The 22,764-nt window shown below is 39.7% G+C and overlaps 1 protein-coding gene across 1 annotated transcript in view; it reads left to right on the top strand.

Moving 5' to 3' along the window:
* Positions 1-4,361: 4,361 nt before the first annotated feature.
* Positions 4,362-22,764, top strand: part of LOC122792613 (solute carrier family 22 member 7-like) — a 588,108-nt gene continuing 569,705 nt past the window's right edge. The window contains exon 1 of the mRNA XM_044060277.1: positions 4,362-4,947. Within this exon, the coding sequence (XP_043916212.1) occupies positions 4,555-4,947 (393 nt within the window). The 5' untranslated portion in view covers positions 4,362-4,554. The remainder of the gene's footprint in view (positions 4,948-22,764) is intronic.

The raw sequence follows: 22,764 nt of genomic DNA, 5'->3' as shown, positions 1-22,764 counted from the left end.
GATGGTCATCTTACATCTGTAACACAGCATAGGGTTGTACAGTACTGCAAGCTGCATCATACACACTCAAGGTGTGCAGCTAGTATAAGACAGGCATGTAGGGCACATGTGTGAGGAAAGCTTGTTTGGACTCTTTGATGACATGACTATGAGCAGTAATTCAACTAATATGGGGAATTTAGCAGATATTAATTTGCTGAGTAGATTACTGCTCAAAGATTTAACTTGCAGAACTTTTATAGATAACCACAAAGACTGTATGACTACATGTGCTTGGTGTTTTTGGTTGGCTTCTATAGATATTTAAAATATTATCATCTGCTTTTTTATAGAAAGTGCATTTTGTTTGGTTACATCAATGTCAGTTTAAGGCAATTTTTGAAGGAGGGCAGGTTTGTCATTTGTGTAAAGAATGGTGGAAATAAGTTCCAAAGGTGATGGCCTGCTAAGAAGGATGTGCATGTGCCTTTTAAATGCCATTATAGTGTGTTGAGAGAGGTTGGAAAGGTTGTTGAATATCTACTATAGCCTTGCAATGTTATAGAATTGGCAAGGGCCTGGCAGTACTCCTTACTCTGTAAAAATAATTTCCATGTTCATTTTGCCAAATGCATGCAAACCATCAAGACTCCTCAAATCATATATGTCCATTCTTTATCCAATGGGAATGCTGTTCAGAGGAGCTCATCATTTATTTATTTATTTTTTAATTTTTTATTTTACATTTGTTGACCGGGAAAGTCCGACTAGGTTCCACAGATCCTGTTTTCAGCAGAGACCTGGGGAGAAATGCTCCAGATGCATGTTTTTAGAATGTGGGAGGAAACCGGAGGACCTGGAGGAAACCCACGCGAACGCAGGGAGAACATGCAAACTCCACACAGAAGGCACCCCAGCCGAGAATCGAACCAGAAAACCTCTTACTGGGAGGTGACAGTGTTAACCACTGCACCACTGCGCCGCCCTGGGCCGCCAACTCATTCAGGGAGTTGTGAGAAAACTTTGTGTCCTCAATGGCTTCACATTTGTAAGGTATTTTTTTTATATGCAGCCTAACCCCATGCATAAACATGGGGAAACAGTATCTGCATCACCACAACACCACATGGGTTTACAGTGCCTTCCTCTTGCAAACATATGCTCTAGTTATGTTTGCTATTAAGGTTACCACCCAGCAGTAGGTTTATAAGTCTAAAGTCCACTCCAAGACCCTCACTGACTTCACCCATCCTTCATTAGATTGCAGTAGTGTGCATTCTGCTCCTCATCTTGTTCTGGGGATCAGGGACCATCCTCCCTGCCAGCTCCAACAAGCAATCAATTTACTAATCAGGAACATCCTCCCCTGCCAGCCCCATCTAGCTACAAATCAAGTATAGTTTGCCTTTGCTACAGACTAAACTTTATCCCAGTTTGCCACCAGAGCTGATTTAGTCGGGTTCCTATAAAGTCAGTGAATGCACTAAATTGCGAACGCTGCTTTATCGGCATTCATACTTCTGGAAACGATCCTGCTTTAGGGAGATAGCTTTGTTATAAAGGTGTGGGAGTATGATTGTTTTATTCACATAAGAAGTTAGAAACTAACCTGTCAAAGTCTGAGTGACCATATGGATTTACAAACTTAAGGCATTTGTAGATCAGAGGTAATTTCACTGGCATCAGTTAGATGTCTGTGCAGGTTCAGAGCATGATTATTTTGGTGTGTTTTTTTTTTCACTTGTTACATGTTTCCTTGGCAAAATCAGCATGAAATGAATCCAAAGATATTAAAGTATATGGTGGAGAAGATGGATGTTCTTAATGTACCGAAGGTAGTAAAGTATATTTTACATACAGATTTGAGACGTCATTGAAAATTCTGCATAAATAATATAGCAGAGTCTGAAAGGTGGCTAGAATGGATTGATTAATTCAATTGGATACTGGTGGAATTAATGGGGAAGCCCACTCCCCAAACAGATGTAAGCCTGTTTGTAATGGACATAGTTCAGATACAAGGCCAGAACAAGATAATGATTTAGGGAAGGAATTCTAGTAACTGAGTGAAGAGAAATAATTAGCTTATCCAGAAATGTTGCCAAATAATATCAGCAGATGGCATATGTTAATTACATTATTTGACAATATGCAAACAAAATATTCTCACAGTGAAAAAAAAAACGCAAAGATTTAGTGCATGTAAAATTACCACTAAATTATGGCTAAAAGAAGAACAATCCTTGTTTCATTTAATATCAGAACTATTCCACAGAGAGCTCATGCTCTGTAGATAAAATGATTGGTAACAGTCCGTAGAAGTGCTAAATGACCACAGTCATGAAATTGCTACATAGTTTACCTAAAACTAAGGCAAGTATGTCATATGAGATTACTGTATTTAGAGATGCTCTTTCTAAAAATTCTGCTTTAAATCTTGATGTTGCCAATATGTCTGGTGAACTTTTTGCCACATTTTTATTATAGGGTTTTATGTGTAAAGCCTATTCACCTTTCTTTTTTTTTTCCATAATAAATTTTTATTGAAATATATTTTCCAAAAACATTACAAAAATACAATAAACATCACACACATAATACACTATAACTACTACAAACCATTTATACAATATCTACATGAAATGCTTCCTATATTTAATATATTCCTAAAATCAGTATCATGCTAATATAATATTGAAGACCTTTTCCCATATTTTTGGGTTATTAATATTTTTGTTAGTTTGTTTCAGAAGTAATTTATGTGCTAGTATATGTTTTATAGCCACAAGCCTAAAATTATTCCATGATGTCTTATGTGGTTCTAGCCAATTTGTGGCTATATAGAGTTTCATCAGCAAAAAAATATTCATACAAATAATAGTTTGCGATCTGGAAAGCTCTCTTGGAGGAATGTGTAGAATCATAAATTCCCATGACAGTGTAGAACTTTGATAACCCATCTTTTGCAGTTGTACTTTAAGAGAGTTCCAAAGTTTATATACGCATTTACAACTCCAGAACATATGAAGAAGATCCGCTGTTTGATCTGCACAGTATGGACAAATTGGAGAGTTCCTAGGGTTAAATTTATGTAATCTAAGATGTGTAATATGCATTGTTCCAAATCATCAATTGCGTGTACATCAGTTTTTGAAAAGAAACTGATTTCCTAGTTATATCAATTGCTTTTAATATCTGATTGTCTGTTACTGTTACTTTGTTTACCCAATACTCTGAAAGCAAAATTTTGTCCTGAAATTTCAAATCCTTAATTAATTTGTATATTCACCTTTCTAAGATAAATCAAGAAAACAAAACCCACAGGCACTAAAATCCAGTGTCCCAACAAAAAACAATGGAAAGAATCACAAAGGCACTGGTCAGCACAGATAAAACCATACATTTCTTTAATAAAACAAAAGACAAGCACTTTCAGACTCCTAGTCCTTCTTCTTCAGGTCTATAATAACATACATTCCCAAACCCCATTTAAAACAGTAAATAGACAATCATTTCAATGCATGTATTTCCGCCCTCTGAGGGCAGGCTTGATTTGTACACAAACATTAAGACCCAGTGTTTTATCAGACTGTAAAGTTGTAATCCATTGCAATTTGGCTATTTTCATTTTATTCACTAAGTCTCCACCCCTGAAGCCTGTTTCAACGACTTGCAATACTAAAAAGCTAAACATATGCCCATTAAATTTAAGAATATGTTTTGCTAGGGCATTGGTTGTTTTTTGACAGCGAATATCACTTAATGATGAAGGACTCGCTCCCTCAGTTCTTTATTACTTTTGCCATTTCGTTGATGTGGAACTTCAGAGTTAATATGCTTAGAGTTAACAGTGGTGTGAGGGGGTGCTGAGGGACATGTCTTCTTGCAGAAATGATGTTTCTGTTAAAGCTGACAACATGTGTTGTGGACTTCACTATGGTATGGTGCACTGTGGGATGGTGTAATGCACTGCTCTACATTTCCAGATCTGTCTATTCAAGCAATAAGTAATTACAGAATGGCACTTGATTTTTGTTGTTAATAACATAAGGAGAATGTGGCTGAAAAAGATCTTATAAAAAGTATATTGTTGAAACTTGCACTTTGGCTATTTCTAAAACTTAGCTGCAAGACGTGTGACCGGATAATCTTATGAAGTCTGTGTTTTTCTGTATTTAAATGTCATTGTCATGCACTGTGTCTAGGCAGTTAATCCTCTGATAATTAAGTTATAACTTGCCCAATATATTTTTCAAATGTCAGTTACTTGAAATTATGTTGCTAAGCTGTTTTTGCACTGCTCTGTTTTGGAGATAGTGAAGAAATGAATGGCTAGTAAATCAGCAGGGGTAATTGTGCAACAGCTGTAAATCAGCAGGGGTAATTATGCAACAGCTTTAAGCAATACCAAATAAGTTACTTAAGAACTAAAAGCATCACAAAGTCCAAATATGCCAAAGTACATTCTTTATGATTTCATTTGCTAAGAAGTACCGGCTTCATGTTTTAAGAGTGTAAAACATAAATGTACACCTTCAGAATTCAAGAATCATTTTGAATCTCTGCTGCATCATCATGTCTAAAACTCAATTCAGATTTGAAGACCTTTTGGAAGATGTTGGCAATTTTGGAAGGTTTCAGAAAATGACATTATCTCTGCTATGTTTTGCAGATGTAATCTTGCCACTGCATTTTTTACTCAACAACTTTCTAGCAGCAGTTCCTTCACACCATTGTTCTATCCCAGTCTCAGACACTCTGAAGAACCTAACAAAAGATGATCTGCTGACCATCAGCATCCCAAGGAAATCTGATGGAACACTTAGCTCCTGTGAGATGTTCTCTGAACCACAGCTGTATCTGCTGTCTAATACATCACAGGCAAAAAGCAACAGTTCTTCTGTTAAACACTGTCAAGATGGATGGGAATATGACAGAAATCAGTTCATTTCTACTACTACAACAGAGGTAAGATTTTTGTTTTAGTGTATTTAGAAATGCTAACAAAAATAATGTAACTGTTATGCCCCTGAATGTCTTTAATAATGAATATGACTGCAGTATGTACTGTAAAATGTAAACAACAGGATCTGTTATCTTGTAAGATGAAAAATGTCTAAGTATTGGTAAACCAACTCATGAATGCTAGGCAGGCATGAACTTTGCATTCCCTGGAATGGCATTGAATATCCAGTCGCTGTATACAGGAGTTGTAGAATGGATATAAATCATTGGTATCTATAAACAAGAATATCACAAAAGAGGCCAGTAAAGTGGTAGCTCCTCTCACAGTTTTCCATTACTTAAAGGTCACAGGCACATGAGCTTATAGTACATTTTAGCTCAATAGATCTCTAAAGTAATACTTATAAAGCAGCAGTGGGTTCATTTATAAGTATAACATAGCTGTTTAACACTCTATGCGACACTTGCCCTAATTTAGAAGACTGTTCTTGATACCAACTGATTGTTAGCCCGCTGTTTAGCATTTAATTTTTCCATCATGCTATTACCCTTATGCCAGACATCAGCATTATGTCATAATATAATAATGACGGAAGCCCGGTGATGCCCCCTTTCTGTTTGATTCCTGGTTGGCATTCCTTCTTTAAAGAGTTTGCATGTTCTTTATGTAATGTTTTTCTTTCCAGAGTTATTCTCCCTTGAAAAAGATTCATAGTTCATTATATGATGCTACTAATAATTAATGATACTCTGTTTAAATTTTGTATATTTCTCTATTAATTGTATGCCTCTATTTGCTATGTTTTTTATGTAATGTTGGAATTTTTCTGGAGCTTTTTTCCCTGGGTCACTGCTGAAAAGGGGTAGTTTTCTGCCTAGTCAGACTATTCCAGTATGTATATGCAGTAAATAAATAATAAATAAATATAAACTGAGGTTCCCTCCTTGTCAATAGCTACAGCTCTGGTAGAGAAAATGACACAAAATGAACAATGCTATTAATAAACTTTAAAGTCTTACATGCTTAATCCTTATTCAACAGACAGCTAATACAATTACCAGATCAGACTCTAAACTGGAAAAGAACACAGTAATCTATAGAACAAAAAAATTGCAACATCCCCTTATTTCCCAGTTACTGTCCAGCTGTATCCATCTTAACAAGGCAGCTACAAACTTGTTTAAGAGGTCCACAGCTTTTGATTCTTTAGGTTGTTAGTAAAAGAAGTGAGACTATGACAGCAAAACAGATATGGACCTGATGCAAGTTAACATAAATGTTTATAATTATAACTGGATCCTTCATAATAGTTTAGCAGCAGTGTTTTTGTTGCTGTAATGTGATTTTAGGTTAGGTTTTCATGTTACCAGTGTACTGATGCAAAATACAAGTACATTTATAAATGCCGTCAGACAGCCAATGACATCTAATTGTGCAACCCCTTTTCAAACTGCCTTTCTTCCAGAAACTACATAAAAGTTGATATCTCTATGATCCAACTGTAATCAAGCAGTATGTGCCATAACATGGTAGCTGCATTCTTTCCCATGCAAATTGGAAATGTTTAGTGAGTGATTCCTCCACATTATCAAAAGGACACTTTTACTGACAAGACTAGTACAGCAGTTCTTACATTTGAGCTTGTCAGTTTATTTATTTTCTTTATCTGAAAACTGGTTAAAGCTGCAGGAAGAAAATGAGAGTGCAGCACACCCCAAGGGGTGTAGCAATCTGCTTACCTTCTTACTTCATAAGCCAAAACCCAGGTTTATTATGTTTATGAGTATGATAGGCTGCTTATAACAGTCATAAAAGTGGTAGTCTGTTACCACTTATTCTTCCAGTTTTGGACAACTGTATTCAGATAACTGTGTTACACACAGATGAAACTAATGAAATCACCCAAGGTTTTATATATCAATATCTATATATAGTATATATTTATCTATATCTATCTACACCATTACATAGGTTCATAGGTTCATAGGAAATTACTAGGCTAGCCACTCATGAGCCATTGCAAGCCTAGACAGTTTTACCCAGACTTTACCCAATTTTCTGTCCCAAGGTGAAAGATAACAAGGGTCAGCAAGCTGGGTTTTTGGGTTCTGACTATTTTTTTCAGGCTGTCGATGTCCATAAATGACATAGCTGCCAGACCAGGAGGAAATTTGGGATTTTGCATCCATTGGTCCAGATTATGCTTGAAGATAGTCAAGGAAGGTCTCTGCTTCACATGAATAAGAAGCTGATTCCAGAGGAGGGGCAATCTCTGGGGCACAGATCTGTCTCTCCAGAGTGACCTATTCATGTCAAAGACCAGGTTTAGATCTTTGAAAGTGGGTAGCCCTCATGCAGTTAGTTTTGGGAATATGCAATATTTCCATAAGGGCTGGGTCAGAGACTGCCTTGTAGGTCAGGCACAGATCGCCTCTCAGTAATCAGTAGGAAACTGAATACAGTGATAGGGCTTTTAATTGGTTCACATATATTACATGTTGGTTATACCCTGCAGTTTTTTTGGTGAGAAAACTCTGAGTACACTCCAACTGTTGCAGGTGCCTGGTGAGGTACATGCCAAAGGATGCATTGTACTCAATTACTGAGGGCTGAGTACAGTGGTACTATGGCATCCTTAGATCTGGATGCCATGCCCTTACTTATAGGTTGAGTCACATAGAATGATTTTCTCACCACCATGGACATGCGGTGGTCAAAGTTCAAATTGCTATCTATCTGAGTACCCAGATCTCTCACCACTGGTTCTACTCTTTGTGGAGTTCTATCAAAGTTGTAATTTGCAAGGATATTTTATTTCCCACTTAGAGAAATGATGTGCGATTTCTCAGTCTTAATGTATCCAGTCTTAATCCTTATAAACAGGTCAGTACTGGAATCCTATATTCCTACCATCTGGAAAAAATGAAATATCATTTCTCTCCACAAAAGTGGGACTTCTTCCAAAATATCTAATTTCAAACCTATTGGCTTCATATCACCCTTCTCAAAAATATTGGAAAATGTGTCCATAAACAACTACTCTAGCATCTTTTAAAGGAGCTATTGCCAAAAGATACTCAGCATAGACCTGCCCATAGCACAACAACAGCTGCCTTTCTTCTTCTTCTGCTGGCTTTTTCCCAGTAAGGGGTCACCACAGCGGATCACCTGTCTTCTCATGATTGGCATTGGAGTTCTTACGGTGTCGAGTTGGCAGCCTGGTACCCAACCTTCCACAGAAGGCACACACATGCACACACTCACACCTAGGGCCAATTTAGAGTGTCCAATCCACCTACAGCATGTCTTTGGGATGTGGGAGCACCCAGAGGAAACCCATGCAACTACAGGGAGTACCTGCAGACTCCACACAGAAGGCACCTCAGCCGAGGATCGAACCGGAGAGCTTCTTGCTGTGAGGTGGCAATGCTAACCGCTGCACCACAGCGCCCACCCAACAACTGCCTTTCTGACTTTTACAAATAACATAAATAAAGCCTGGGATAGAGGTACACTCATATCTTCCTTATTCCTAGACTTATCAAAAGCTTTTGACACTACATCTCATAAAATACTTCTATAAACAAAGACATTGGCAACCTTCAAACACTGGACCCCACTCAGTTTGGGTTCGTGAAGGGCCGATCTTGTCTCCTGAACTTGATTGACTTCTTTGAATCAGTCTCCAGAGCCATGGACAAGGGTAAGGTGGTCCACACAGCCTATCTAGACCTTGCCAAGGCCTTTGACACCATCCCCCACTCTGGAATCATAGATAAACTTACTAAGCTGGGCATTAATCCCTACGTCACCCAATGGGTTGCTAACTGGCTTACTGATAGAACCCACACTGTAAAAGTAGCTGACTTCAAATCCAGCTCCAGACAAGTGACAAGTGGAGTACCTCAGGGTTCAGTCCTGGGACCGCTCTTGTTTGGCATCTACTTCTCTGAAGCACAGGCCAACACTAAGGGACTCTGGATAACAAAGTTTGCATTTGACTGCAAACTGGGAGCCATTATTGAATCCCCAAATGATGTGGATACTCTACAAAAGGGCCTTACAGAAACAGATGCTTGGTGCCAGAGCCATGGGCTCAAGCTCAATGCCAAGAAATGTATAGTTATCCCCTTTGGGAAAAAACATGTATCCGTGAATTACCATATAGGTGGCAGTACACTAAACACCGAAGGTTTGATAAGAGACTTAGGGACACAGGTGGACAGTGGTCTCACCTTCGATAACCACATCGCTACAACAATCAGGAAATCCTTGTATGTGGCACACCTCATCACTAAGGGCTTTTCATACAGAAAAAAGTAGGTCATTGTCCCACTGTACTCATCCCTCATTAGACCCATTATAGAATACAATGCCCCGTTTGGTATGTACCTCTCAAGACATCTGCAACAACTGGAAAGGCCACAGAAATACCTCACTAAAAGAATCACAGGCCTAAAGCAGATGCCCTACGCTGACCGCCTTAAAAACGCCAGCTATACTCTGTCACATATCGTCTACTTAGAGGCGATCTTTGCTTAACATACAAGGCCATGTCAAACCCAGAGCTATTGGACATGCTACACTTAAAGAAATCCCAATCCCTCAGAGCCACACGCTCCAGGGATCTAAACCTTGTCATCACAATAAACAAAACATGCTGGAGGGCTAGGTTCCTGACCCAGAGACTCCCCAGACTCTGGAATAGATTGCCCATACATGTCAAGCAGAGTGCCTCTTTGGTCCTCTTCAAAAGGAACCTTGACGATTAGATGGGAGAAAGGAAATTCACCCCAGGGCTCATGTCAGTTGCCCTGCTAGACAGGGGTCCAGGGAAGTAAATAGTGTGGGAAGAAATAGCCAAGGAATTGTTATGGCTAGGCTTGTAAAGGCCCTAGGGCTGATAGCCTAGTACCAACCTATGAATCTATGAACCTATTACAGCTGTCTACAATGGGTATCTCACAATCTACTCTTCCAAGGTTTAATAATTACTTGTCAGAATGCTACCACACAGTCAAATGGCATTCCACCCTTTCCCCTTATCTAGCCATCATTACAGGTGTACCACAAGGATCTCTCTTTGGTCCTCTTCTTTTTAATATTTTTATAAACAATCTCCATACTTCTATACAACAAGCATCCTTTTGACAGTATGCAGATGATTCCACCCTAATCTGTCTTTCAGAAAATCTAGAATACTTAGAAAAGATTACACAACATCTTCAACTCTATTGAAAACTGGCTTTGTAGCCACCAACTCCTTAATCCTAAAAATAAAACAAGCTAATTTTCCCACAAATCATTTGCCCACAAGAAAATAACTTTAAGATCACATCTCTGTACAATACACTACTTCAAGTAGCACCCCATATAACATGGCAGAGGGTTATAATAGATGACAAACTCAAATATGACTTCCATATACAGAGCAATATGAAAAAAAATCACAAAAACTAAGTATTCAATATGGAGGCAAAAAACTCCTTACTGCATCCAGTAAAGTCACTATTGCCACTACATATCTACTCTTCACTGTATTATGTGGTATGTCCATCATGACTAACCTCCAGGCACCCTTAAATCTAAACTAGAGCATTGTCATAACAAGGTAGATAGATCTGTATTGTGTACAAGTCACAGAATACCTCACTTTTCTGTTCTTGTTGTGTCTTTCGGCTTTTCCCGGTTAGGGGTCGCCACAGCGGAACTCCGGTCCGCTAATGATTGGCAGTAGCTTTTTACATGCCGAGTTGCCAGCTCTGATGCACAGCCTTCAATGAAGGTACGCCCATTCACGCATATCTCCACACAGCAGACGCTCTAGCTGAGAACTGAACAGGACAACGTCATACTGTGAGGCGACAACGTTACCGCAGCACCACCAAATTGACTAAAATTATCCCACTAACTATATTATGTATAACATCTCTTAACACACAAAAAGTATACTTGATCCCATTATTTTGCCCAACTATAAATTCTGCAACACTACCTTCGATCTTCTGTCAAAAATCTGCTTGACATCTATAAACCTTTCAAAAACTGTGGTTAAAGTCTGCACTCACACTGTGAAGCAAAATTCTGAAATATGATCCCTGAACCAATCAGGGCTATACTTAAGCAATAACCCACATTTGGGTATGGGTAAGGCTGGATTTACCCACAGTTGGTGTTGCTTGGTCATCAGGACAAAGCCCAAGTGACCAAACAAAGCCAACTGTGGTTAAATCCAGCACTGCCCACACCCAAACATGGGTTATTGCTATTATTCAATGACATTATTTAAGACATAAAATACTTACTTTTCTTAAATAATGTCTTTGTATAATGCCTGTGTGCTGCACTTCTGCATTTTTCCAGTATTCTGGGGCTTTTTTCTGATGTACCGCATGCATATTGGACTTGCGTTCTGACACTTACCCAGTACATCAGTGCTTTAGAAAGGAAGCAATGGAGAAAAGAAGGTCTCCATTGCTCCTTTTTTCTTGTTTTATCTTTTTTTTTTTTTTTTTAAATTAAAAAGGTTTCAAACAGTTTAGGGGTAGGAGAGAGGCAGAATTCAGGAAATACAAAGAAAATCAGGTACGTGTCTTTAGTTTTAAATAACATACCGGATTTTCATAGTATTTCCTCCATCCTGTCCTTCTGGTATGTCTGGAGTCCAGATTACTGATTTTTTTTTTTATTTTTGTTAAAAAAAAAAAATAAAACTTACAGAATATAACAATGGAAAAAAGTCCAGGCGACTGGACCTTTTTCCGTTGATGTATTCTCGTATGGCCAATCAGTGTGCTCATTTTAGAATAGTAATGACCAGTCATTGTATAATTAACATTCATTTATTTAAGCTGCAGCTAAACGAATGCCTGTCTGACTCCTGGTTTAACACATGCTGCTCTCCTGTTTAAAATGTTAGCTCCTTCTCCTCTAATTCCTATATTCATCTCATCGTATCTCGTCTTCCCTTGTTTTTATTTCTCTTTCCCTTATTTCCCTTACTCTTAATCTTGCTTTTATTCATTATTTCTCCTGCCTCTCATACCTACCCCACCTTTTACCTCTAACAAATACTTTTTCTCACTCTCCCTTCTCTTCTTCTCCTCTATCTTATCCACTGTTTGAAATGTTTTTGACATTTACTGCATAAGGGAGTAATAAACTCTCACACTTATAACATGGCAACATATATCAAAACTACAGGATATTGTATTTATTTTGTTTTAATGAAGGCATATGTGTAGTATTATATCTGTTTTATATATATATATATATATATATATATTTACTGTAGGTTCATAGGTTCATAGTTAAGTATTAGGCTATCTGCCCAAGGGCATTTATAAGCCTAGCCAGAGTGTGTTGACTTTTGCCACACCCTTAGATTAGTTCCCTGTGACTCTGACCAGCAGAGGCGTTAGTTCCCTGCACCTCTGTCCAGCAGACCCACTGCAGTGATCCCCGGGGTAAAATTTCTGTCTCCCATCCACCCATCAAGGTTTCTTTTGAAGAGTGCTAGTGAGGGGCTCTGCCTGATGTATATTGGAATCTTGTTCCAAAGCATGGGGAGTCTCTGGGTCAGGAATGTATCCCTCCAGCACAACTATTTATCATTGTGGTAAGGTTTATATCCCTAGAGCGTGTGGCTCTCAGGGATTTGTTTTTTTTTAGGTGGAGCATATCCATCAATTCTGGGTTGGACATGGCCTTGTATGTCAAGCAGAGATCACCTCTGAGTAAACAGTATGCAACCAAGTACAGCTGAAGTTTCCTTAGTCAGGCTGCATAGGTCATCTGTTTGAGGCCAGTAATCCTCTTGGTGAGGTACTTTTGTGGTCTTTCCAGCTGTTGCAGGTGTCTTGTAAGGTACATCGCAAATCAGGCGTTGTATTCTATAATGGGTCTAATAAGTGATGAGTAGAGAGGCACAATAACTTCCTTTGTTCTGGATGTGAACCCTTTTAAGATTAGGGGGGCCACATAGAAGGATTTTCTAACCACCTTGGCAATATGATTATCAAAGGAGAGATTGCTATCTACTTGGGTTCCCAGATCCTTTATTACTTTTTCTGTATTTAGGGGACTACCACCTATGTGGTAGTTTGTGGGTACTTTGTTTTTTCCAAAGGGGATGACTATGCACTTTTTGGCATTCAGCTTGAGGCCATGATTTTGACACCATGTGTCCATCTCAGTGAGACACTTCTGGAGGGTGTCTGTATTAGCTGGAGAATCAATTATGGTCCCTAGTTTTCAGTCGTCTGCGAACTTGGTCAGCCAAAGTCCTCCTGTACTTGCCTGTACCTCTGAGAAGTATATACTGAACAGGAGGGGTCCTAGGACTGAGCACTGGGGGATGCCACTTGTAACCAGTTTAGAGCTAGACCTAGAGTCTGCAACTCTCACCATGTGGGTTCTGTCTATGAGCCAATTTGCAGCCCATCTCGTGACGCAGGGGTTAATGTTCAGGTTGGTGAGTTTGTCTATAGTACCAGAATGGGGAATGGTGTTGAAAGCCTTTGCGAGGTCTAAGTAGGCTTTGTGGACCTCCTTACCCTCATCTAATACCTTGGTAACTGTCTCAAAGAAGTCCACCAGGTTTAGGAGGCATGATCTGCCCGTATCAAAGCCAAACTGGGTGGGGTCCAAAGTTTGGAGGTTCCCAATGTCTCTGTTAATGAGTTCCATGATGATGCAGACCAGGCTAGTCAGGCTTACAGGGTGATAGTTCCCGGGGTCCGTTGTTGCATCACCTTTGTGGAGTGGGATAACTATTGCTGTGCTCCACTCTGTGGGTACATAGCCTGTAGAGAGGCTGAGTTTGAACAATGTGTTTAGGTGAGGGGTTAGTTCATTTTGGAGCTCTTGTAGGATACAGCCCGGCACACCGTCCAGTCCCATTGAGGTTGTGTTTTTGGCTTTAAATAGGGCTGTTTTAACCTGTGTGTTGGTGATTGCTGGGGCCTTACATTCTTCTGGTATGGTTATGGGCCTTTTAGGGGGTGAGAGGGGTGTGAAGTTTGCACTGAACCTGTCTGCCAAAATGTTGGCAATATCAGTCAGTTCAGTGTATTTTGTGCCATTCTGCACCAACTCAGAGCAGATCTGAGAGTTTCCACTTAGGTTCTTGACATATCTAAAGAACGCTTTGTGGTTATCTTTGGAGTCCTTGACAATTTTTCTTTTGAAGCTAGCCTTGGATGATTTAATGAGGGATTATAGTTTCTTGCTGATACTGATCAGGGATGTCTTTCATTCTAGGTATTTTGCTCTTATCTGTACTAGTTTCCTCCTTCTATTGTAGAGCCTTTTTATGGCAGGGGTCCACCAGACAGGTTTCCTTTTCTTGGAGGAGTGAGTCTTGGTTTTACTTGGGATAGCATGATCCATGCATTCCTGCAGATGTTCATAGAGTGCCTTTGTATAGGTTTCAGCAGCTTAGACAGCATTGTTCATTGGCGTGGGGGCTGTGAACCTTTTCTCCTCGGTCTTAAGCAATGTGAAGTTTGCTTTTGAACATTTTTTCATGGTGGTTTCCTTGATTGGGGTTGGGGGTGGAATGTGAATATCCAGCTTGATTAGTCTATGGTCTGATCTAACCAGCGAGGGGTTGACGTCAGGTGTGGAACACCTGTCGCCCATGTTGGTGATGACCAGGTCCAATATGTTGTTCCTGCTGGTGGAGGTGTTGACCAGTTGATCCAGGGTGTTCGAGTTTATAAATTCTAGGAAGCATTGGGCAAGGGAGTTAGTACTTGAGTAGTTCTCCCAGTTAATGTTTGGGTAGTTGAAATCACCCAGTATTAGGGTGTTTGGTAGGACCTTCATATTTTCTAGTGTATCCAGAAATACGGAATGGGGGTCCTGAGTCATGGTGGGTAATCTGTAGCAAGCTACAATTTGGATTGCCATTTTGCCAGTTGTTAGTTGCATTTGGATGATCTCTTATGCACCGTGCTGTGCCACTAACCTGGAGGTGTGACTATCCTTGATGAATATGGATACACCCCCGCCTTTTGTGTTTTGGACCGGGTTCTGTGCCAAAAGTTATGGTATGAGTTATAGCCTGGTAGTGCTGGGGTACTCTCTGGAGCCTTAAACCAGGTTTCTGTTACTGCACAGATATCAATGTTCTCCATACTGAGGAGTGCCTCAAATGCGTGCATTTTGAGGTTTAGACTTCTGGCATTGAGTAGCATTATCCTCAGTTTTTGGTTACTTGTGCTATTTACGGTGGTGGATTTGTCTTTTGAGCCTTGCCTAGAAAAGGCACTATGGGGGTGGCAAGAGCCTTTGCCAGTATTCAAAAGCCTAAGGGTGACAGGTGCAAGCTATCTCTTGTGAAGCAACGTGGCTTGTCGAGCATGTCATCCCAGGCAGACAGATACTGGATCCCCTTTGAATGACACCAGAAAATTAGCCAATTGTTGAAGTTGATCATTTTTTCTTTATACTGTGGCATCATTCTTGGTGAGGGCAGGATGCTACTCAGGGTCAGGGTCACACTTGCCTGGGCTACATAATCAGAGAGCTCTTCCATGTCTCTTTTCATGTAGTCCAGGGAGGTACCTCTCAGGTCATTCACACCAACATGTACAGTGACAGGGTCATATTTGTACTTGTTCTGGAGTGACCTGAGTGCTTGTGTTACGTGGTGGATTCTGGCGCCCGACAGGCAGCTAACTGTAAGCTTCTCCTTGTCCAGCCTAGTTAGTGGGATATCAGTGTGCCTGACTATAGAATCGCCTATCACTAGTGTGTTGGGTATGTTATTTTGCCTTAAGGGCTGTGATTGCATGGCAAACTGATTATGTGAAGTATGTGTTTCATGGTTGGTGATGGATTGTGGAGGTTGCTTGGATGTCTGCTTTGGAAGTCTCTGTTGCTTTTGCAGATTTTTATTTAGAGCCTCCGAGCATGTTTTTGTGTATTTATGTGTGTTATTTGCCTATGTTGGTTTGTTAGGTCTATGTGAGACTGGTGATGTGTTACAAGTATTACCCTTCTCCTCTTGACAGTCAGTTACAGTCTGGGGTTGAGAGAGCTTGGCCTCCAGTCTGGCTGTATAATTGCATCTCTCACATATATTAGTGTTTGGTGGTAGGAGGAGAGGGTTGTATGTGTACATGAGGCAGTTGTAACATTGTCTCAAAATGCCCAGATTCACCAGTTGGACTGGAGAGTACACCGAAAACTGCCCTTTGGACATGCCTAAATATGTAGAGTGAGCTATTTTTCTGATTGACAGGTGGGGATGAATAGAGAGTCTTGTCCATCTGGACAGAATATGGGGAGCTAGTGTTGGGGGTATTTAGTGCTTGCTATGAGTTTTAATCAAGTGCTGGACTGTAACATTAATAGTTTGAGTGCTAAAGTTGAAGGTTTGTCTAGTTCCAAGGGAGAAACAAGAGTAGACTTTGTGGAGTCGGGAAAAGTTTAACCCTAGCTAACCGGCACTGCCCGGCGCGCAAAACCACGCAAATGCTGTTTTTATATCAGAAAGATTAAAGAGATAGAAATTAGCCCAATATGGCTAATTAAACTACAGTTTCTGGGCAGAAACCACTCCTCCAAGGGCAGGTAGGCTGTTCAGAGCTCCCCACTCTCACTGGTGAACAAAGAAACTTCCTTTTTGCCCAAGTAAGGTATGGCCAAACACTGAAGCTTAAATACAGTCCAAGTATCAGCAGGTATCTGAAACTGGACTTTTCTAGCTAAGTAAGGCGGGAAAATAGCAAGATTTTTTTTGTTTGTTTTTTTTTTAAGAAAACAGTAGAAACAAATGCAAAAACACTTTTATAGTGCAGTAATGGTTGTTGCACTTGAGTGGGAAGCTAGTAACAGTTAAAATACAATTTACAACAAAAAACTAATTTTAAAGTGTAGGCACAAATAAATGCAATTTCAGTGTAAAATGAGCGTTCTGAGAAGCAATAAACACCAGAAAATGAGTGTTTAGGTGGAAATAGCAATAAGCAACAAGAAAAACCAAAAAAATGGTGCTTAAATACCCCAAAGTCTCTCCTTGTGTCTCTCTGGCATTGTATGTCTCTGCAGGACACTGGGGCAGGATCTGCTGAGCTTATACAAACACAAAAAAACACGCAAATGCATTTTTAAATCAGAAAGATTAAAGAGATAGAAATTAGCCCAAAATTGCCAATAAAACTAGAGTTTCTGGGCAGAAACATCCCCCAAGGGCAAGTAGGCTATTCAGAGCTCCCCACTCTCACTGGTGAACAAAGAAACTTCCTTTTTGCCCAAGTAAGGTATGGCCAAACACAGATGTCAGTTTTCACCAATGTCTATGTATTTCCTGTTATTTTATGTGTGGAGCTTTTCTCCCCAGGCTTCTACTGAAAATGGATGAAAATATCCAGATGGACTTTTCCGGTAAACAAATGCCAATCAATAATAATAAATATATACAAATTATTCTACTGAATTGCTGCTGCACTTTGAATTTCTAGCACTTCTGCAGTTTATAGCATAGGCTAGATTCAGGCTTGCCTATTCTAGACTGTTCGGTATTATTTGAGCACTAAAATCATCTATCTTGTATTAAGAAGGCTCCCCTGCACCCTTGTGGCAGAGGTGTGCAGTCAAGGATCCATCTGAGTTGGTGGCTGCTGGAATAAGGCTCAGTCTTGAGCTTTCCCTTTGCTTACTTTGTTTAACTTCACTTGTATTTAAGTGTTGCATTTGTGTGGGTTTGCTCTCTGTTTACTGGAGCTGCTCAGAGATTGCACTGCTCCCCTGTCAGCAACTGAGTTGTGCATTGTGAAGCATTGCCGCAGTTTTCTACCCCTAGCCCTCCATAGAGTAGCTGCTGTTTGTTAGTCTTACAGCAAAACTAGTCCATCTTGCCCACTCTCCACTAATTACTACAGTATATACCTGCCATTATGGATGGACAGTTTGCCACCATTTCTCCAGCCAGCCTGATTGACATGGACATTCTGAGGCAATGTAGCAATTGTCTCATGTAAACTGACAACCAGTTACTCCTAAAACAAACAAATACAACATGTGAGAGATGTATCTATACTATGGAATTGGAATCACTTCTCTCACATAACAACAAACCAGATATAAAACAAGTTGTCAGCACACACACTTCACCTCTTGCACATAACAAGCTCACAACACATAAACCCACATACGCGAATGTACATACTAAAAGCCTACCTAAAGATAAGAGACCTCCCAAGCAAAAACCTACTGCACACACTGCAGACCCAACAGAATCCACTACACATAATAGTACACACAACAGTGTTTCAGCCAATAAGCCCCTAAGGTAAAACACCTCAAAACCAAATGTTTTGGTCATAGACGATTCCATAGTGAGACACACAGATATCCCTCTCACCATACTGGTCAGGTGCCAAGATTCATCAGATCACCCACACACTCAAATCTCTCAACAACAAGTACCATTATGACCCTGTCATAGTCCATGTTGGAGTGCTTGACTTGAGATGTACCTCACTGGACTATATGAAGAGAGACATGATTGAGCTCTCAGATTATGTGTCCCAGGCAGGTATGTCCCTAGCCCTAAGCAGCATTCTACCTTCACCCAGGATGATGCCTCAATATAAACAAAAAATGATTGACTTCAACAATTGGCTTAGCTTCTGGTGTCGATCCATGGAGATCAAATATCTGTCAGCCTGGGAATATATGGTTGACAGGCCATGCTCCTTTGCCAGAGATGGTCTTCACCTGTCGCCTCTTGGGTTTTGGTTACTGGCAAAGGTACTTGCCTCTCCACAGTGCCTTTTTTAGGTAATGTCATAACAACAAAATTCCTGATGTAAAAAAATCCACTAAAGACAAACTCAAGGCTATACTGCTTAATGCTAGGAGTATAAATAGGAATCTGCACTCACTGGAAGCACTCCTTACCTTGGAAGATGTTGCTGTCTGTGTAGCCACAGAGACATGATTCAAGACCACAGAGAGTACCCCAGCCATGCAAGGCTACAATGCCTTCCACACGTTCAGACCTCAAAATGAGCATGAAAGAACCAAAGATGGAGGTGTATTTATCTTCATTAAAGGCAAATACACTTAAAGACTGGTCAAACAGTACAACTCCCTAGAGTTACTCCAAGTCCAACTAACTGCAGGTAAAACTCCCTTCCATGTCATTGTTAGATATAGGTCCCCCACCAGTAACTATGACAACGACACTGCCCACCTGGACCTACTTGAGTCACTCACTATACAGCCAAATACCTTGGTCATGGGTGATTTTAACTATGCTTTCATTGATTGGGAGTTATATATGAGCACAAACACGCTTGCTCTAAAGTTCCTGGACTTTGTTAATACAAATGCTCTGGAACAGATAGTCTTAACCCCCACAAAGGGCTCAAATGTCCTAGACTTAGTACTCACCAACATAGAGGGCCTCTGCACTACCCCCTGTGTGTTGCCCTCCCTGGTAAGGTCAGCTGATAAATCAATCTCATTCAAAGTAATGATCATACCTGCCCCCCCCCTCCCAACAGCAAAAAGGATGAAACATTTCTCCAAAGCAAACTATAGCCTCCTAAGTGATGGGATAAATAGTTTAAAACCCCTTGCTTCCACTGTCAACAAGGAATCCTATACAGAGTTGTACACAGATGTCCTGTATAAACACCTATATAAATGTATAGACTTGGCTGTACCTGAATGGATCAAAACAAGGTCCTCACAAAAAAACAAGCCATCCTGGTGGACATTAAGCATAAATAGATTATACAACAAGAGTAAGAAACTAATGTCTAGAACAAGAGGGAACTGACTCAGCAGAGGAAGGACAACTTCCACAGCTTGAACAAGCAAATTAGATATCTTGTAAAGTCCTCTGGGGCTAATTATGAAGCTAAACTAGCATCCCTAGTCAAGGATAATCACAAGGCATTCTTTAGCTACATCAGAAATCTAAAAGGGAAGGCCCAGCTTTGTACCGAACTAGTAGTAGACAGTACCACTCATACTGACCTTGAGGACATTGCCAACCTGCAAGCAAACAGAGCTGGCACAAACTTCATCCCCACTGTTCCCACCAGACATACCCCAAAGCATACCTGTTACCAATCCTCTATCTAGTATCTCTAAAGAGCAGGTTATAACCTATGGCCCTCTTGGAAAAGGGCAGCCGGTGCTGATAACAGACTTGCGCTGCAAATATAGACCATACAACTTTGTCAATAAGGAAACAAGGGAATAACATGGCTAGGTTTATAAAGGCCCTAGGCCCAATAGCCTAGTAATTTCCTATGAACCTGTGAACCTATATACATGGTTTTGTAACTTTAACACTAGAATTAGCTTCAGTTGTCTCCTTATCATTTAAGATATATTTAAAAATAGTTTGTAACCTGCAGGGTATACTATATGACCTATTTAGTTAATATTATTGTAGATTGTTAGCACCTTTTGAAAACTCCTGTTTGACAGTTAGCACAGAGGATTAAAGTTATGAACTGTTACCAAGATACTTCCTTTTGTTGGGGATTTGATTCTCTCAGCCTACATTTGTCCACACTGAATAAATATGAACAAGTCATTTAGCCAGACAGTGCTCCCATTGGACCCCTGAAGGAGGGACACTTCTGTTCAGGTGGCTTAACTGGCTAGAAAAAAAAAACAGATCTGCCTTCTTCCTCTGAAATAGATTGACACACGTCAATATACATTTTTGCGACTTTTTTGTTTAATTAAAATACTGATCATAGGCTTTTCTGGTTGGACTTGCTGCAATAGTATTGCTAACTATATGTTCTAGATGAAATTAGACCTAAATACATTACATTCTGTAAGCCACATGCAAAATAACTGCACAGTTCACTTCAGATGTCTAATTCTCAGACTGTGCTTTGCAGACAGTTGTTGTTTATATAAGAGGTTTATCAGAAGTAATTAGATGTGTGTTTCCAGTACATTATACATACGTTCTTGCAGATCATAAAACTGCATGCACATATATATATATATGCTTGGGTGTGCATTTTCAGGTGAAATTAAAGGTTTTGATCTCCATCCATCCTGAACCCTTTTAAAAGTAACCAACAGATTTTAAAAGTTTGAACAGATGCACATTTGACAACAAGGTTAAGTCTGATTTAAGATGCAAGATAATGTATTACTTTTCATATAACACATTGCCTGTCTCCACTACGTTACTTTTTTTTCAGGAAATCAAATAAGTATTGCTTCCAAAAAAGGATTTATTTTAGTACTAGGGACTAGAGTGTACTTGTATGATACAGTCCTCATCTTTTAAAGCATCAGGATTCTTCCAAAGCATCTTGATTCAGATGCTTTCTAAATTCATTAGAACGTCTATATTTAAATGCCATTTTACAAGAGATATAAGAAGTATAGGACACTGAAGGACGTTGTTGTAGGTACTTCCATCCCTCAGACTATCAACCATATAGCTTGCAAAGGGGACAGTAGCATTCAAAGTGGGGACAGAGTCACTTAATTGCTTCTCTCACTGCATACCAACTGGCAATTGCTTCTCTCACTGCATACCAACAGGCAACTAGCCAAAGCTGAGCTCAGCAGCAACTGTGGCATTTATATCAAGCCGTCAGATTCTTTACCACCATTTCTATGTTAACAAATGTTGATACAAATAGTAGTCTAGGCCTAAAGTCACTAATCCATGCTGAAAAAAATATATGTAGCACATATGCACAAGCATTGAATGCATCCTACATATTTTAGAAACCATTGTCTCCTTCAAAATTATATGTATTTGTGGAAACATTCTTTTTAACCAGAATAGTTGAAAAAGACAACTTCTGGACTACCAATATATTAATCCATCCTTTGTTTCATTTTCTCATGAGCAAAGAGTATTTCCTGAATATGCTGAAATTGCTCAGCTTCAGCAGCAATAATATTTTTTATAGTCATTCTCTAGAATTTAGTTAATTCATTCATTCATTCATTCATTCATTCATTCATTAATCCAGTTATATGTTTTCTCAAACATATGTACACAGAATACACCTTAGGAAGGCAGGCATCTACAGATGGGCTGCTTCTCTTTTTTGCAGGCAGACTCGGTTTCAAATACCATTAAAATGTCAGCTTGGTATAAACAGAAGACCTTTTGAAAGCCGTTGGAGTTCAGTACTGCAGGACATGTGCAGAACTGTGTATGCAGGAAAACTCAAGTACCACGTAGCAGATTTATAAATCTACACAGATCCAGTGATCAGAGCAATGGAACACAATATACACAGTCCCTGGCACGGCTAACCTCACAGGAGATTGAGATACATTTGTGGTGTTCTTTAGTTTAGAAGTGAGATTTTATGCATACTTACATTTACTTCTGTTGCCAAAAGTTATCCTTCAACTAATGAGGAGCCTGCAGTCAGAGTTTTGGGGATAACTATCCTGTCTAGAGCAGGTGCACCACCAAAGTTCTCAGATGCAAGTTTAGATGTTGGTGATAGCATCTCATGTGTAGTGAGGATCACTAGGAAATCTGATTCATAATGTGGATTCCAAATCATAAAAAAACAAAAAATAGTGAAGGTTCATCACCACAGACAAGAGCAAGCAATGGCATATGGCACAAGGCATGCTTGTAGTCTAAAGCTAATCCCAAATACTTTCATCCAGTGTAATAAATGGATGGATAGAATGCATGAAGTAGATACAAATGATCAAGTACTCAGACCTGGGGATTCAATAAACTTTGTGTAAGCTTAGCACAAAGCCTATGTATCAGCGAGATGAGCAGCAGTGCTAATGGCATATGCATGCTGCACATCATGTTTAAATGTAAACAAGGACATTTT

Source organism: Protopterus annectens, chromosome 1.part0 (genome assembly GCF_019279795.1).
Source record: "Protopterus annectens isolate FY-2018-M chromosome 1.part0, PAN1.0, whole genome shotgun sequence".
In the NCBI taxonomy this organism is placed as follows: Eukaryota; Metazoa; Chordata; order Ceratodontiformes; family Protopteridae; genus Protopterus; species Protopterus annectens.
This window is presented reverse-complemented; position numbering and strand designations above follow the sequence as displayed.